Here is an 18,403-nt window from a genome sequence, read left to right as displayed (position 1 = left end):
TGTTAATTATAACAAATAATCTTGTTTTGACATCGGGAAATACTTTAAATTAATAGTCAGAAGGATCAATGAGAAATTTGATTTATTGTGTGCCAGATTATTAACATGCCAATTTCTTTTTTCTTACCTTCTCCCCTGATGACAACCACAAACATCAATATGATCAGCACTCATCACAGCCTCTACAATAACATCTGGAGCTCTGTTTTTTCTGTGTCCTTTTGTCTTTTCGCAATAATAACCAAGACAAAAAATTCCCACTACAGATCACTTTTTTTTCAGCCTGTTCTGAATCGCACATGACTGCTCTTGGTAGAATTCAAAAGTAGTGACCGCTTACCTCTGTTATATTCTCTATTACAATTTTTCCTATAATATTTCACATGTGCTATATATGTGTTTAGAAAGTAAGTTTTAATGATGTTTTTTGATTTATTCACCATAGCTACTGTTTGTGTTGTGTTGTAGGCTTAAATATATTCAATATCATGGCAAGACTACATTGATGAATTCTTCCTTAAATGAGATGAAGTGCAAGAAATATATTAGTTGTAACAGGCCAAAACAAGCACTGTTAAGGAGGTCCAAATTGGAAATAAAATTTGAAGTTTGTGAAAAATGTAAGAAATAAGTAAAGTAAAATTTTTAAATAATTACTTTAAAAAAAAAAAACTTAAAGCTGCAGTCGCATAGTTTTTCCTCTTTGGAATGACAAGGATTTGGAATGAATTTGGAAGGATTTAATCAGCGGGATTTACTCCAATGTTTTTTTTTTCCCCTTAGTTGGTCAGAACAAAAGTGGATGTTACTTACTTGTTCAGATAACATTTTCCAGTAAAAATTAGTATTAATTAACCCTAACCCTAACTTCCAAAAAGTAGAATCTGTGATTCTGAATGACATTATCCACACTGGCACGGTGACTAACAGCCGCATATTCTCCTCAAAACATTGGATTCATCTGTGCTGTGCCGTGCCGAGGCACAACCCATGTAAAGTTGATAATTCCACAAATAACTGCAATTGCAGATTTCGAACAGAGATGGCGACATCTCTGTTCAGCTTATCATATCACATCGAACCGTGCAAATTATACTTTGTTTTCAAATTGTTAATGTCAACATCAGCATTGCGTAACTACATGTAATGCCCTTCAGATATTTATCCTTGTTTTTTGCATGGGTCCGGTTGCAGTCTCTTTTTTTCTCCCTGCGGAAATCCACCAGTACCACTGGAATTAAAAACATTATATACTACGGCAAGCAGATAGTTTTGAACACTGGCTGGTTATGCTCAAATTTATTTTGGATAATTTTGAACCCAAAAAAGTTATGGACTGGAGCTTTAATTGTACTATTATAATAAGAATACTTAATTTTAAAAATAGTTATTTTATACCTTATATATTATTTTATGAAATTTTACACAATGCAATTGGTTTGCAATAACTGCTAAAATCTGTTCTTTTTATATTTTGATGCATGTTACCGCATGAGGCAACACTATATACTGCCATAAATTATTGTATTTAGATTAGTACATTGATAAGAATAATGTGTTATTACAACAAAATGCCCCCTTAATTGTGAACTGAACATCATTAGTCAACAAACAACGCACATTATTTAACTGTGGCATGCATTTAGTTCATAAACTAAACCCAAGGTCACTGATGTAAAAAGTAAATGTAACCTCATATTTAGTAAATAGTTTAGTAAACAGCTTACAGAAACCACTTTTAGTGAATAGATGTCAGGCTACAGGATTTAAATGAAAGTGAGGTTGGGTTGTTTCTAGCACCTGCTAAAAATTACAAGTCTACCTTCATTACATTCTTTAGATCATTGACACATGCACCAAATTCAGTCGTGTATCACTCATTCAGGTTTGTGCTGGGAAGCCGAGTGAGTGTCTGTCATCTATACTCAAGCTCAATCCATTTATCCTTAGGAAAGAAAGTGAATTGCTGGTGTGACGGTTAGGGTTAGAGTTTCTGGTTGCGGCCGATATCTCTCGTCTTCCGACACGATCTTTGTGTCGCATGTCTTTGTGAAAACACGTTGTGACAGCTTTCATGGATGGCTCATGTCCTCGTTGCTTGAACATTACCATGGCAGCATTGCCATCGTGACTCTCTTTTCTGGTTACACAGAGAGTCATCTCAGTTGCTTGTCCAGCTCCTTCTGCAATGAACAAGGCTGCAGCATTGCAACCGTTGTTGCTCCTAGATAACTTTGAAAGTGTTACATGGCACACCTGATTTCTCATTCGGAGCTTTGGATGAAGAACAACATGACTCGGCTGGACTTCCACCCTCGGGTGCAGTAGCTCAGTGTGTGGTTGCTCTGCATTTATGCCCACAAAATGCTGCTAGCTGGTGGATTCCTCACAGACTCTCAACCAGAGCCTGTAAGTTCACTTTGTCTTTAATGGCGAAGGTTTACAGTGCTGCTGGACAAGCCACTTCCGCCCTGCATGCCATGGCCATCCGGCAGATCCATCAGGCCAAAGCTCTAAAAGAGCTTCACAACCGTAGTTCTGAGCCGGGACTGATGCAGGAACTGTGCTCTCCGAGCAACGAAGGTTACGGCGCAGGCTCTGGGCCAGGCGTTATCCAACATAGTGGTCCAGGAGCACCATCTCTGGCTTAACCTTGCTGAGACGAGGGAGGTTGCCAAAGTTCACTTTCTTGATGCCCCCTCATGAGGTGACCACTGTTGAGGACTTGACCACTCTGCAGTGACACATCAATTAGATGCCAGGCCCAGTACTCGTGATGTCCTTTTTAGTCTGCCGGTATAGGGCTTGATGGTAATCCCTGATGGTAATCCCATATGATGTATTGTCCACGATACAGTTTCCCCAACAGTAACCCCTTGGCAAAGCTTCATCTCTGCTGCCAGTTGTTGAGTTTGTAGTAGTTCCTTCCTTTTCTGTTAAGACCACAGGGACCACTTTCCACGTGTGGTAACTCCTGGTCGGTAAGTCCATGTGTCCAACCTCCCTTAGGGCAGAAGACCGCATTTCGTAGTGTTGTTTCTCCTGATTCATGAAGGACTACACAGCTTGCGTGGGGTGTTGGGTAGGTTATAGGGCCCTATCTTGCACCCGGCGCAAATGACTTTATACACAAACGCATGTCTCATTCCTATTTTGCACGCGCGCAAAGTGGGATTTTTCCCTCCACAGTCGCTCGTCGGTAAACTAGGGAATGAACTTGCGCTCCCTGGGCGGATCGGCGCAAAAAGGAGGCGTGTTTCGGCGCAAACATTCCCTGGTGCTATTTTACAGTTCCAGAAAACAATTGCGCCACTGACCAGAAAAAACCTGGTCTAAAGTCAGTGGCGCGTTGCGCGTTGTTCATGATGCCATTTTAAGCGCGCATGCTTGCCCATATAGCGGGTACACAACGCGCATACACTGATTCTCTCATCAACACAGATGCAGCAGTTTTTATTTTTGCAAATCATACATTATAACAAGGAAAAATATTAACACATGAGGGAAATCATTGTGGTTTACATGAAGATGAAAAACCCAATAGTGGCAAGAAACATACGTATAGACTATAATGTTTAACCGACGCTGATGTGCGAGAGTGTCTCCCATCCCCATACAATGTCACCTCTCTGTCTTTCACTGTCCTGACGAGAGCGTCGGTCTCATCGGCTGTGAACGCTCCTGGTGCGCGCCTGGTAAACCCGCCGTTATGATAGCAATCCGTCATGCAACATGCGCATCTGCTCTTAAAGGGTATGTTGAATGGCGCTCGGATTGGTTTATTTCACGTTACGCCCAAACCACACCTATGAATAATGAAGCTACTTCAGACCAACCCCTTTTAGATTTGTGCCAGGCGCAAGAGGCATTTATCCCGCCGGGAAAATAGCAACAGCGCCGGGACCTGCCCACAAAGTTACTTGTGCCATCCGCTTTGACACTTGCGTTTCAGATCGTTAAAATAGGGCCCATAATGTTGCAAGTACACTTGTCACCTGCATCCGTCAAAACCTCGTAACAAAGTTCAGGTATTGTAGCGTTTCCCCAGGGGACACGTAATGTCAGTCATCTACACCACACTAAAGTGACTGACAGATAGGGAACATCTTGGTTACTATTGTGTCCTTTGTTCCCTGATGGAGGGAACGAGACGTGGAGTCCCTCTTGGTACAACTCTAAACTGCCCAATGAAATGGGACACTGTCTCGGCTCCTCAGCATAAACCTGAATGAGTGATGCACGTCGTCTCTTTTATACCTGTATTACAGGGGAGTGGCATGCACATTCCTCTCACCAATTCTCATTGGCCTTTTTGCAAAGTATCAGAGGTGCTTGGGACTCACAAGTGCGACCCCCTAGTACATCTCGTTCCTTTCCTCAGGGAACGAAGGTTACAATAGTAGTCGAGACGTTCTTGGGTGAAGTCAGCTAAGATTATCAAAGCCTAGCAACAAATAGAATTATTATAATTTGCATTATTATTATTATTATCATTATTAATAGTGGTATTTAGTTGTCACAGTGGTACCAGAACAGTTGTATTTAAATATGTAACATTTCTAGAATATTTGTAGACTTTGAATAGTAATATACGGTAGATGAACCATCAGGTGTAATGGTGATCAATGTGGTGTTATCAATGAACTGAATTCCACTTTATCCATACATCTGATGAAGACAAACAAATAGCGTTCTATCCTCCCAAAATATTTGTATTTCTACAAATATGGGCACTTGTTGTGCTGTGGACATATTTTTAAAAACTCTACACTCTTCATAATTACACATTTCATTTGTACACTATCAATGTCCAATTCTCCTGTGATTTTTATATAAATAATATAAAATGTATTTTCCTGAAACATCACAAACTTCAAGAAAAACTGTTTTAAGGCTACTTTCAGTTTGTATCCTAAATGTAATCATATTTTTGCACTTGTTGCACAGAATTGTTGATATTGGTATTATGCCTCAACAAGGGACAGTATAGTAATCTGTGTAAAAGATTATATAAATCATTTTCACACAATAAAAATGGTTTGTAATTTCAATCATTTGCATTTTGCTATGTGTTTGGATTTTTTTAATGTAAATGTTCATGTTATATTATAAACATGTATGTATGTAAAGTATGTATCACAGGAATCCTCCCCTCCAGCCATCACACCCTCAACACCTGGGACATGTTCAAGCTCAAACTGCCCAACATTTGCTACGATTTCCAGGTTTAATGACATGTTTCCTGGAAACGGTGTGCAACAGGGTTTGAGAAAAGTTTTCTTTGTTTGATGGGTGTGTCAAAAATGTTATCCCAATCAGCAGCAACATTGTTTTTAAGAGACAGCTCACGCAATGGGTCCAAATAAAGTCGTTTACAAATGTGTCCGCTGCAGCTCTATATACGCAACAATTGAAGATATTTAAAGACATGTTCGTCGTAAGAGTTTTATGGTAAAAATATAGCATATCAATAGTGATCAGCAATAATTATAAGCCTAATACTCACAATAAAAATAATAAGGTCACATAGATAACAGTCTTGGAGGTAAGAAGTGGATTATCCTTCACTTTTACATTCATTACAATAATGTAACAATAATTAGGAGCCACAGTTTCCTTAAATCCCTACACTCTTTTATTCTGGACAGAAAGGGCAGTGAACATCAAGTGTATTTTGTAGAATTAAAAACGTATTCATACCGCTTTCATCATAACAAAAATTCTCAAAAAAAAAAAAAAATCTCAAAAAAAAAAAAAACCCACAAAGAATGGCCTTCTCAGCTTCCATAGTTCCAACTCTTGCATCATCAGAACAGGGTGTTCAACGCACCACCGTTTCAGTTTAAAAAACGCTTTGCAATTTATTGTCGGGGCTGAACACAGCCCTGATCACCCTGCTCCACCCATCCGATCCTTGTCTCAGACTCAGACGTCATGCCTGTCAAACGTCCTCTTGGGCTGTCCTTGGACAAGAAATGCTGTGCTGTCCAGACCTTCTGCTGTCAGTCTAAACACTGTTTAAAAAAACATGCAACATGCAGTCTGTTGACTCAACTTTCTGTATAAAGTAATGTGGACTGGAAATCACCCGAATATCACCCGAATATGAGCTGAAACATAATTAAAAACATTGGGAGGTAGGTTAAAGGGTTAGTTCAACCAAAAATGAAAATTATGTAATTAATGACTCACCCTCATGTCGTTCCAAGCCCGTAAGACCTCAGTTCATCTTCAGACCACAGTTTAAGATATTTTAGATTTAATCGGAGAGTTTTCTGTCCCTCCATTGAAAATATACATGGTATACTACTGTACTTGTCCAGAAAGGAAATAAAGACATCATCAAAGTAGTCCATGTGGCATCAGTGGGTTAGTTAAGAATGTTTTGAAGCATCAAAAATACATTTTGGTCCAAAAATAACAAAAACTACGACTTTATTCAGCATTGTATTCTCTTCCGGTGCTATTACATACTGATAATGTAAACAACCTTGTGTATTTGTTTACAGTACACTGTCAGAAAAAAAAGGTACGAAAGCTGTCACTGGGGCGGTACCTTTTCAAAAAGGTACACTTTTGTACCTAAAGGGTGCATATTGGTACCATAATTGTACAAATATGTACCATGAAGGTACCAATATGCACCCTTTAGGTACAAAAGTGTACCTTTTGAAAAGGTACCACCCCAGTGACAGCTTTCGTACCTTTTTTTCTGACAGTGTAGTAGTTAAAATGTGTAGTCATTTGTCCTGCATTGGTTATTGATTTTGCATGAATTATAAACATTTTCAGTAGTTTTCAGTTTCAGTACTTTTCAATAGTTTCTGAAAATTTTCAGTTGTAGTTACTGATTAGATAATAGAGAAGTACCACTTTCTATATGCTATTATCAACATTGGTTGCAAATAACAAGGAGAGAAGGATCTAATTGCAGTAGTTTAATGTTTTAATAACAAAGAAACTCAAAATAAAATAATAAAATTTGAACACATTAACTGGAACCGAACACATTGACAAGGATAGACAATGAATTCAAAGTAAGCTTAAATGACCAGACAAACTAATCAACTAAATGATTTACAGGTTCACAAATTAAGCAAACAATGAAAAACAATGGAAATAAACTTCCCCCTTTTTATAGCCTTTGTTCTGTCTCGTTCACTCGAATGAACGAGACTGTACCAAGCACATGAAGAGGTCATGCCTCTCGTAGAGTGGGCTCTAGCGCCTATGGGAGAAACCTGGCCCACAGAGGCGTATGCCAGGGTCAGTCTCTGCTTCCTGCTCCTGAACCCCCGCATCCAGCGAGGGCTGAAGTGTTTCTGCAGGGCTTTGAGGGGTGTACCACTTTAGATCTCCAACCAACGAACGATGAGGTCATTTCTACCCAGTGACTGGCCAGCCACAGGAACATTGTAAGCTGCTATGGCTGCCCCATACACTTTGAGCATGGATGGGGAGCAACCCACATCCAAAAGCTCTTGCAAGAAGGAGAGTACCACTGTCCCTTTGCATGACTGGGGATCGAGGTCCCTGGCTGAGCACCAGCCAGTGAATACTGACCACTTCAGAGCAGAGAGGCGTCTAGTAGATGGTGCTTTAGCTTCAGTGATGGTATTCAAGACCTTTTCTGGGAGGTCCCAGAATGCCCTGTTGAGGGGCCACACATGGAGTTATCCATAAGTTGGGGCGAGGGTGCCAAATCGTCCCGTTCGCCTGTGTGAGGAGATCCTTTCTCATTGGCACTGGTCAGGGAATAATGTCCATTATCTGCGCCAGTTCTGGAAATCACGCTTGAGGGGGCTACTAGGAGGACTGAGCATCCACTCTGATGACCTGAGGCATCATATAGAGACTGGCGGGAATGGCCATTCCTCTGCCGATCACCTGAGCGGTAGCCTTTGTAGTGCACAGAGCTATTTCTATTTCCAGTGAGGATGTGCAGCATCTCGGCGTCCAAATTAGTCCTGGTAGCAGGAGTGCTATCAGGAGACTGTGAGAAGGTGGGCTCAACCAAGCCCGACCACACTTCCTGAGACGCAGAGATGGAGAGCCTGTCATGTTCTTCGCCCAGACCCGCCGTTCGAAGGGAGTCGCACTGGTCTGCCTGAGTGAACAGGACCGGTGAAGGAGACTGAGATGGAGAAAGCGAGGCATGTGAGGATGTGGGTGGTGTGGGCTTGCTTACTTCCATGTGCTCGGGTTGCTGTTGGCTGCGGCACTTCTTCTGCAGCTGAAGTAGAGCTAGGAAAAAAAGAGCAGGAGCGGTGTCGCCGTCTCGAAAGAGAGCTAACCGAATCGGCAGCGTTGAGATAGGCAGGCTCTCACATTCACTTCAGCGTAGGCGGGTCCCAGGCACGTAACACACTCTGTGTGCCCATCATCCTCATGTAGACATGATCCGCATGAGGTGCATGAAGAGCGAGGCATTTGTAACCATGCTTGCTGAAATTTCTCTTTTAGAACTTAGTGTCGCAGCAGCGAACAGTGAGTTGAAGGCACTGTCCGATGTTTGCAAGGACTCGCTCTAGCTGTCTGGCTGGTTCTGTCTGGCTTGTTTCCATGGCAAAGGCTTCAGGGGAGTCAGCGACGTGAAGTGTCGCTAAAGGATGGAAGATCTACTAGATGTCCAAAATGGGCACTCTTTATAGACTTAAGCGACGCCCATTTAGGTGCGCTCTGACGTGTTGGGCGCCAAGTCACTTGACGTCAGAGGTGCTTGGCCATAGGATGTGCAGTTGCCTCAGCACAGCCAATGGGCTAGCTAGACGCTCTGCTATGTTCGCTATGCAACTGTTGTCACGGTGGACAGTTCCTCTGTTTCCTTCTAGTCTCGTGTTTATGTTGTTGTATGAATGCACGTGTGTGAGGGGCGTGTCTGTGTGGCATTACCTGATCCACTCCAGCTGCTCATCATCAATCATCACCAGCTGCAGTCGATCACCACCATGCATATATACTCACCACTGTTCTCTCATCTTTGTCAGATCGTTGTTTGGTGTTGGTGTGTCCTTGTCCTGGTTCCTGTATTCCTGATCGTCTCGTCCTCTGTGAAGTGTCGATCGTGCTCTGATTTTGTTCTTCGTTTCCTGTGGACTTTCACCGTCTGTCTTCACATCATCTGGTTGACCATCGAAGTCCCTGCGTCACCGTGTTTCTAGCTTACTGCATTGGACTGAGTTACAATAAATCACTGTTCACTCGCAACTGCTTCCTGTGATATATTGCACCATGACAACTGTACTGCGTTTTAAATTATTAGCTTCAATATTCATCGAGGAAAGGAGTTCCCCACTGTGTAGTAGCTTGTAAAAAAAAATATTGTTGGTTTAACTTAAAAAATCTAGTTACCTGGTTGCCTTAAAATTTTAAGTTCATTGAAATGGAAAAATCAAGTTAATACAATGAAGGAGATTGATTTAATCATCAGAAACTCAAAATATTATCTTATTTGAACTACATAAATTATTTAAGCTAAAAATGTTGTGATTACAAATCATGAAAATATTTTTTTACAGTGTACGCAATAATAAGTGACCGTGTTCAAAAGGGAACTCCAGTATCATACACTATAGTTTTGTGGGGTGAGGGTAAATTACAGAAGTGCTACCTGTTGATGTCAAAATCATGTTGCATAGTGGTCTATATGGATCTACTTGAAGTGTACATGTTGAGTAGACTTGGTCTGTCAAAAATCGAGGGGTTGAGTGTTTTTTTCTAAATAAACTTCCATCGCCCACATGACAAAGCTGAATGCATTATGTTAGGCATGATTTCCCCAAGGGTGTTTGCGAGTGTATGTCTAAAAGTGGAGTTAAATTCAGTCCAGGAGAACACAGAACTAAAATGCATGACAAACCCACCCAAAACAGACACAAACCCAGATAATTCCTTACAGTAACACAGTTCAGGGATTATTATTATTTTTTTTATTTTTTTTCAAATGAAGGGGAGCAACATATCTGTTTGTATTAGTGTTAATATCATTGCTTCACATTCAAGAATAAAAAAAAATTAACACTAACATTACATTCTAACATTAGAATTGTTAGAAAGTGAGGTGTCACATTCATCATGTGTTTAAGGTTCAAAAGAAATATGAGAGTTCCTGGATGACACTGCACACTTTACTACACAAATATTATTTAAATGCTTGGAATTCAGTGTCATAAATTGTCATATTAAATTCAAGCCAGGAATTCATGATGGCAGGTATGTTGACTCAGGCTCTTCATTTACATTTCTGCTGGAACATTAGGTCAGACTCAGGGATAAGAAGACAAATCGTAGAGTTCAATCTCATCAAGCTGGAAGACCATCTGAGACCAGCAATTATTGGGAAGTGTTTTTTCCTCAACAAAAAAGAGCTACTATACTTATGATCCATGTTTAAACTATACATTGGCAAAAAATTTGTGTTTGTAAACCCATTAAAAATGTCTACATTTCTACATTGATTGCTCATAAAATGTGGCCTGATCTTCATCTAAGTAACAATTATAAACACAGTACTTTTCAGAATTGTATTGAAGACATGGAGTGTACAAGGCAAACTGGACAAAGTAAGCAGGCATCCTCCAAAGATCAAAATAAGTACACAATCCTAACAGAAGCGAGAAAGAACACAAAGATATCAGAAAAAGACAACAAACAGAAAATCTACAAACTACAGAATTCTTTGTTCATTTTCCCACTATTAGACTGTAAAAAATATTTTCAAGATTTGTCATCACAACATATTTTCTTTTGTCAAATCAACTTTATAATAATTTATTTAGTTGAGATAACGTATTATTTTGAGTTTCTGATGATTAAATTAATCTCCTACTTTGTATAAACTTCATTTTTCCAGTTCAATCAACTTAAAATTTTAAGGCAACCCAGGTTACTTACTTTTTTAATTTAAACCAACAATATTTTTTTACAGTGTGGTAATCACAACATTTTTTCTTTTGTCAAATCAACTTAAATAATTTATTTAGTTCAGATAATATATAATTTTGAGTTTCTGATGATTAAATCGATCTCCTTCATTGTATTAACTCACTTTTTCCAGTTCAATGAAATTTTAAGGCAACCAGGTTACTTACTTTTTTAAGTTAAACCATCAATATTTTTTACAGTGTAGAAAGACACTAAAAGGAGAACACATATGGAGCATATGTTTGTCCAAGACCACCTGATGTCCCACATATCATCTGGGAAAATGTTTTGTGCACAGTTGAGAGAAAATAACACTGTACACCAACACCAAAACCTCATCCCAACTGTAAAACATTGCAGAGAAGGGGCATCAGGGTTTAGCTTTGTTCTGGACGCTTCACAATCACTGAAAGAACAACGAATTCAAAAGTGTATAAACACATTTTACAGGAAAATGCCAAGACGGCAGTCCACGACTTTGAGCTTTAAAGAGGCTGTGTGATGCAACATGAAAATGATCCAAAGCAAACAAGCAATCAACAATGAAAGAATAGCTGCAAAGAAGAAAATGTGTTTACCTGAAGCCAGAAAATGTGTTTACCTGAGGACAATTAAGATGTTGTCGTAAAGATGGCTATGCTTTCAAGACACTGATCTATAAGATCTACTAAAAGAGGATAAGTTACTCAATTCTAGTGCACTTACTTTGCCTTATCAACGATCACTCAGTGTTTGTTTGTTTGTTTGTTCTGACAGGTCTTTTGTGTATCAACATTATTAAGAAAATCAGTCAGTGTGCTGACCAAATTTTATCTGAAAAAGAAACCCTAGTCTTATTATTTTATTTTCTCTTACAAGATAATATTTTATTGTTACTGGAATTTTGGGTTATAAAGCAGATTTGAATGCACATGTGAAATGCAGGTTTTAATCATTTGGTGTGTCACTAAAGTGTCAGTAAGTCAGAAGTGTTTATCTAAATCTGCCATGCTGAGTCACTTTGTCTGGTCATTGCTCTACACAGAGGGGACAGCCCAAAAATACACATTGGTGAACACAACACTATTGCAACTCAAGACGTATATAATCAGAAACTATAAATGAACAAGCACATTGACCTTCTTAGAACATTTCAAGGTGAAGTAACAAATCTTGACATACACAATCAGCTACATGTTTGATTTTTTTTTTCTAATAAACATAATTGATTCCTTTGAGACCATGTGATGTTTACATGTTTTACTTTGAACACTTGGCAAATTTGCTCCCTAAACAGACCAATATCAACTGCTGTCACATTACCAAACCACAGTAAAGTGCAAGACCATGCCATGCTCTGCCTGGATTAAAATGTTGACGCATTTTCTGTCACATGACACTTGATCCCAGTAACAGTTTAAAGGCTTGAGCAGAGGGATCCTAATGTCCTTATAAAAAGCACTTAACATTTAAATTTTTTTTCAAGTATTGGGTTGATAACTTTTTGAATGAATGAACAAGATTTCTGAGTGATCTTGTTACAATATTTAATTTATAATTTATATAGAAATACAACTTCTCCTGGAAATTTCAGAAAACATGCAAATTTCACATGCACATGTAAGGTTTTGTAGGTGTAAACTAATGTAAGAGAGTTTAGCATAACACGCATCCAAACATTGACAGGACTCGACAAAAATGAACAGAACAAGGGAACTTTAATAAAGGTGCAAAGCTGACAGTGATGAAGACTCAAAACAGACACAATGACAACAAACTCGGAGGAAATAGTGCAAACAGGAAAACAAAGTGAGTGAAACTGTGATTAATATAATATAATATAATATAATATAATATAATATAATATAATATAATATAATATAATATAATATAATATAATATAATATAATATAATAGTAATGAAGAGGCAAGGACGTATCCAAATGCAGTGACTAATTTTATTAATAATAATCAAACAAAAGGGCAATCCAAGGAAACCGAAGAAACAGAAACTCGAAACAAAGCTACAGTTAAACAACGACCGACAAACAACAACTGGAGAACAGAGGTATAAATACAGACAAACAAGCTAAACAAGGTAACAAGGGGGTGTGGCTAATCAGAAACACCTGGGGAGACTAATCAACAAAACGGGGAACAGCTGACATGAAAAGACAGGGGAACACATGACAGACAAGAACAAGATGAGGAGAACTGGCCCCCGACTGAGCCTGGGTTCTCCCAAGGTTTTATTCTCCATTCTGTCACCTGATGGAGTTTTGGTTCCTTGCCACTGTTGCCTTGCTTTTGGCTTGCTTAGTTGGGGACATTTAATATTCAACAATATTATTGATCTGTGTTGTATTACATGTTATCACTGTGAAGCTGCTTCGATACAATCTGTATTGTAAAAAGCGCTATTTAAATAAATGTGACTTTACTTGACTTAAAGATACAAAACCCACATGTGACAATAATATAATATAATGATGCGGGCAGCCCTCAAACCATATTCACTTTATAGCCCTTAATCCTGTAATTGTGGACAAATGTGGGCACAGAGGACTCAGGTGTGATCCTAATTTTTATTTATTATAAATGTTATATCACTGTCTTCAATAAAGTTTTGTCTATCCATTTATGATGTTTTTTTTTTAATTTTGGGGGTATTTTTTAATTTATTTACTTCAAAGAGTACCATATTGTCTATGTAAATTATGCTTATGTTTATTTTATTTATTTTTTTTATATTTTTTTAACTACATTAAAATATCATTCCAATAAGTTCTTAGAGCTAAAACCTAAAGATGAAGTGACTTTGCTGTCACATGGTGTCTTATTTTGGCTTATTTTAGAATGCTCTAAATTACAGTTTTTTGGTCGTGAGATCGGGTTGGTTTTTCCCATTCATTTCTATGGGTGCCCATTTTTGACCCAAATACAAGATTAAGATTAAGATTTTTTTTTACCCACTTAACATTGTAGAATTTAGTCAAGTAACCAAGTCTTGTACCGCTCAGATCAAGGGAAGTATTTTTTTTTTTAAATAAATCAAAACTATTTTGCCCACATTTGGCAGGGAAATACGGTTTTAGAGTTAAGGCAAAAAAAAAAAAAAAAAAGTTTAAGCCAATTAATAGTAAAATTCCATCAAATTGACTTTTTTATGGGCATAATTATAGGCTAATTGAATAACTCATAATTTAATAATCTTTTCACGTCATTGATATTGACAATTAAGAATTTGTTTAGTAAAAAATTGAAAAAAGTTTTTCAATTAAGTTTTTTTAAAATTGTTTTATTAAGCTCTAGTTAGCTTTTTTACACATTTAAAATGTTTAATATACAATATGAATAATATGTAACTTATTCAATTCAGTTTGATGGAATTTTACAATTAATTGAAATGCGTGGGCTAAAACTTGCAAAAAAACAAAAAAACAAAAGGCTTAAACATATTTGAGCGCAGTACTACCTTTTTATGAAGCTGTCTGTAATTATATCGTTCTTCATTCACTAATCATTTATTATAACGTAACAGCCTATGTGAGCATAATGTCTCGCGCCGTCATTCTCTATTTTTGCTGTGACTTTGTCATACAGAGCTGGTGACCGCACAGTTTACAAATGAGAGGACATTCACCCGCCCTCTTAGTCCAGAAATAAGTGTGTCTCAACTGGCCAATCACAGCCTGTCTCATTCATCTCCACCAATCTGATCTATGATAGATATCCTTCGGAATTAGAAAATTAGTTCGTCATACTCCTGTATACAGCATGACATCAGTGTGATGTGATCTCAGTGGTCCTGGGTGCATTTAAGCCCCCTTCATTCACCCTCTCTTCATTTCAAACTGAGTTTCACTCCTGCGAGCTGTGGAGCAGCAAAAGTGACTTTTTCATTTGTCAAAAAGTGATATTCTTCAAACGCGAAGTGTCCATTAAGAAGAAGCGACTACATTTGACAGGGGACTGAGAATTAAAAACGGGGTCTGGCCGCCTTGTAAACCGTAAATCGGATAATCTATCATCGTCCTGACAGAAGATCACTTTTCACAAGTGTCTGTGAAAATCTGTCTGTTTTTATTTTTTTTTTTACTTTTTTTGTTAACTTTTGATCTGTGCGCGCCTCTGCGCCTCTTACACTCTCCCGCAAAAGTGACGAGCTGTGAATTTCTCGCATTTGAAGTATAAAAGGAAGAGTCCATCATGAGCAATTACACACATTTAGACGATCTGCCGCCTCAATACTACCAGGGCACGGACCTTGGGGAAGAGGAAGACGAAGAGATGCCAGCAACTGAGAAAGATCTGGCTGAGGACGCGCCGTGGAAGAAGATCCAGCAGAACACCTTCACCAGGTGGTGCAATGAACATCTCAAATGCGTCAATAAGAGCCTCACTGACCTCCAGAAAGACCTGGGCGATGGGCTCAAACTCATCGCGCTTCTGGAGGTCCTCAGTCAGAAGAAAATGTATAGAAAGCATAACGTCAGACCAAACTTCAGACAAATGAAACTGGAGAACGTGTCGGTGGCGCTGGAGTTTCTGGACAGAGAGCGAATCAAATTAGTGTCAATAGGTAAGTTCTGATTTAACTAGCCTAGTTAGACAGGAACAAAAATAAAAACACCAACACTTAAAGTTAAACAAGTTTTTTTGTTTTTATATTTAAGTTCTATAACATTGAATTGACACAATAACATTTCTTTAACACTTAAGCTTCACTATTAGGATTTTCCATCAATTAACTCGTACTTGCTTGTGGTAGTGGTTATGTTTTGGTGGTTAAGGGATAGGCTATACGATATGCAAGCTAAAAAGTTAATATAGTGAATATGTGTTTCATTATCTAACGTGTTACCATAATTTCTATTTAAACTTAAATTTTAATGTTTAACATTAACATATTTGTAGCCTACTTCTGATTTACTTTAATAAATGAATTATGAATTATTCATATTATTTGTTTACTTGAAGTGAAGTTACAAAAAGTTGATATTACTGCTGTTTTTGTATCTCTCTCTCTCACACAAGCCTGCCCGTAAACATTATCTGCATTCAGATGCTCACTTCTTTACCTCCATCTAAAGTTCTGGTGTCAGGTCAGAGTCTGGCTGTAGTATTTCAGCACCATGTACACATTGGGCTTCCATGTGTCAGTGAAATGGAAAACAGTTTTAAAGGGCCACAGCTTGTTTGTTATATTGTTTATAAGGTGAAAGGTTAGATTCATCTCTAAGGTTTTATTAGTCTCTAGACATGCTGTAAAAACTTGTTGAAGTATTAATGGATACAGAGTAAATATTGCAGTTACATCACTGACTGCTGTTTCTTGGTCAACATTTAGAGCTGCTTTGATAGATAAAGAGCAGACTTTGTGTAAACCAGTTGTGCAAAGTTGTTTAGGGGAGACTTGACTACTTAAAGGGTTAATTCACTCACAAATGTATGTTGTTTTTTTACTCACCCTCATGTTGTTTCACACCCGTAAGACTTTTGTTCATCTTCGGAACACAAATGAAAATATTTGAATGAAACTGAGATATTTCTGTCCCTCCATTGACAGCTACGCAACTACCAATTTGACACTTGAAAAAGCTAATAAAGAGATCGTAAAACTAATCCATATTGAGCAGTTTAGTCCAATTTCATTTTGACACACGATCACTTTATATGATAAACAGATTTAATTTAGGCTTTTATTCATATATAAAAAAATGATCAGTCAAAACAAACAGAAGCTCAACTGTACTTGCCTGGACATGTGAGAACAAACCTCATTGGTTCAGAAGCTCAAACATGATGCGTAACACGAGAATTAACCTCATTGGTTCTTGCAGAAGCTCAAAAGTGATGCGTGACACAAGAATGAACCACATTGGTTCTTGCTGAATCTCAAACGTGATGCGTGACACAAGAATTAACCTCATTGGTTCTTGCTGAAGCTCAAACATGATGCGTAACACTAGAATAAACACAATTGGTTCTTGCAGAAGCTCAAAAAGTATAAGTAACACAAGAATGAACCTCATTTGTTCTTGTTGAAGCTCAAATGTGATGCATAACACAAGAATGAACCTCATTGGTTCTTGCTGAATCTCAAACGTGATGCGTGACACAAGAATTAACCTCATTGGTTCTTGCAGAAGCTCAAGCATGATGCGTTACACTAGAATGAACCTCATTGGTTCTTGCACATCAATCAAACATGCTTGAGCCTACATTTACTATAACTGATGTGTGAGTTGATGAATGTTTACAAAGTGATCATGTCTCTTCAGAAAATTCGGACTAAAACACTTAATTCATTTGGATTAGTTCTACGATGTCTTTATGAACTTTTTGAAGCATCAAAATGGTAGTTGCATGGACTGTCAATGGAGGGACAGAAATCTCTCAGATTTCGTTCAAACATCTTCATTTGTGTTCCGAAGATGAACAAAAGTCTTACGTGTTTGGAACGACATAAGTGTGAGTAATTAATTAACAGAATTTGACGGTATGACAGTGACAGTAATGACAGTAAACTGATGCGGAACTATTATTAATACAAACACTTGTTCCTACTTTTTCAAAAATCAGTTTTCTTGTGATTGTCTTTGACCTGTGTAGACAGCAAAGCCATTGTAGATGGGAACCTGAAACTGATTCTGGGTCTCATATGGACACTCATTCTCCATTATTCCATCTCCATGCCCATGTGGGATGATGAGGATGATGAAGAGGTTAAGAAACTCACTCCCAAACAAAGATTGCTGGGCTGGATTCAGAATAAAGTTCCAGAGCTGCCTATTAACAACTTTAACAAAGACTGGAGGGATGGCAAGGCCCTTGGTGCCCTCGTGGACAACTGTGCCCCTGGTGAGTACACATTCTGACATTATCAGCGGTTTGCTTGGTTTGACTTTGGGTTTTTGTGTTTGGGTGAGGAAGTCCTGGTTAACAATCACATTTGTCCAGAGATTTTGGGTTCTCACTTGACTTTCAATGCTTTGACCAATTTGATGGTTAACTTCGTTTTAGATTTTTTAGAAAAAAAGGGCAAGAACACAAGATAATTCATTGTCAGAAATAGAACTGATTGAGTTTCAGTGCCAATATAAAACGAGTTAAGTAAATGAATTATGTAATACAATCATTCAGAAGTTTTAATAAAATTCTGAATAGTTTTGTGTGACTAGGGTTGGGTATCGAGAATCGAGTATCGATTGGAACCGAGACTAACTTTTCGTTTTTCCCGGAATCGTTCAAAAGTTAAAATTTCGATTCCTAGTTTCGATATTCACAGTCCGCCGAGCGGAAGAAGAAACCGCTGAACAACACCAACGAAGAAGCGTCTACCGGAAGTGTTGGCATAACCGCGCGAGTCGAACATGAGTACCTTACGTCGGCGATCCAAAGTGTGGCTTCACTTTTCTAAAAATAACGAAATCTCGGCAAAATGCAAAATTTGTGACAAAAGGAGTATTTTTACAGAAGGAGTATTTCCTTCAGAAAG

At 38.3% G+C, this 18,403-nt stretch overlaps 2 protein-coding genes across 6 annotated transcripts in view; both read left to right on the top strand.

The window, feature by feature from the left end:
• ccdc136a (coiled-coil domain containing 136a) overlaps positions 1–5,051 on the top strand; it is a 158,844-nt gene extending 153,793 nt beyond the window's left edge. For all 5 annotated transcript variants that reach the window (XM_089127488.1, XM_089127486.1, XM_089127484.1 and 2 more), the window contains one exon: positions 168–5,051. The gene's annotated coding sequence lies outside the window, so the exon portion shown is untranslated. The remainder of the gene's footprint in view (positions 1–167) is intronic.
• A 9,844-nt stretch (positions 5,052–14,895) lies between these two features.
• The window catches only part of flnca (filamin C, gamma a (actin binding protein 280)), a 28,218-nt gene continuing 24,710 nt past the window's right edge, over positions 14,896–18,403 (top strand). Inside the window, exons 1-2 of the mRNA XM_039656698.2 lie at positions 14,896–15,484; positions 17,518–17,766. Coding sequence (XP_039512632.2) covers positions 15,112–15,484; positions 17,518–17,766 — 622 coding nt within the window. The 5' untranslated portion in view covers positions 14,896–15,111. The remainder of the gene's footprint in view (positions 15,485–17,517; positions 17,767–18,403) is intronic.

The sequence above is a fragment of the Pimephales promelas genome, chromosome 25, assembly GCF_988280905.1.
Source record: "Pimephales promelas chromosome 25, fPimPro1.hap1.1, whole genome shotgun sequence".
In the NCBI taxonomy this organism is placed as follows: Eukaryota; Metazoa; Chordata; class Actinopteri; order Cypriniformes; family Leuciscidae; genus Pimephales; species Pimephales promelas.
The sequence above is the reverse complement of the archived record's forward strand: the minus strand, read 5'-3'. Positions and strand labels throughout refer to the sequence as shown.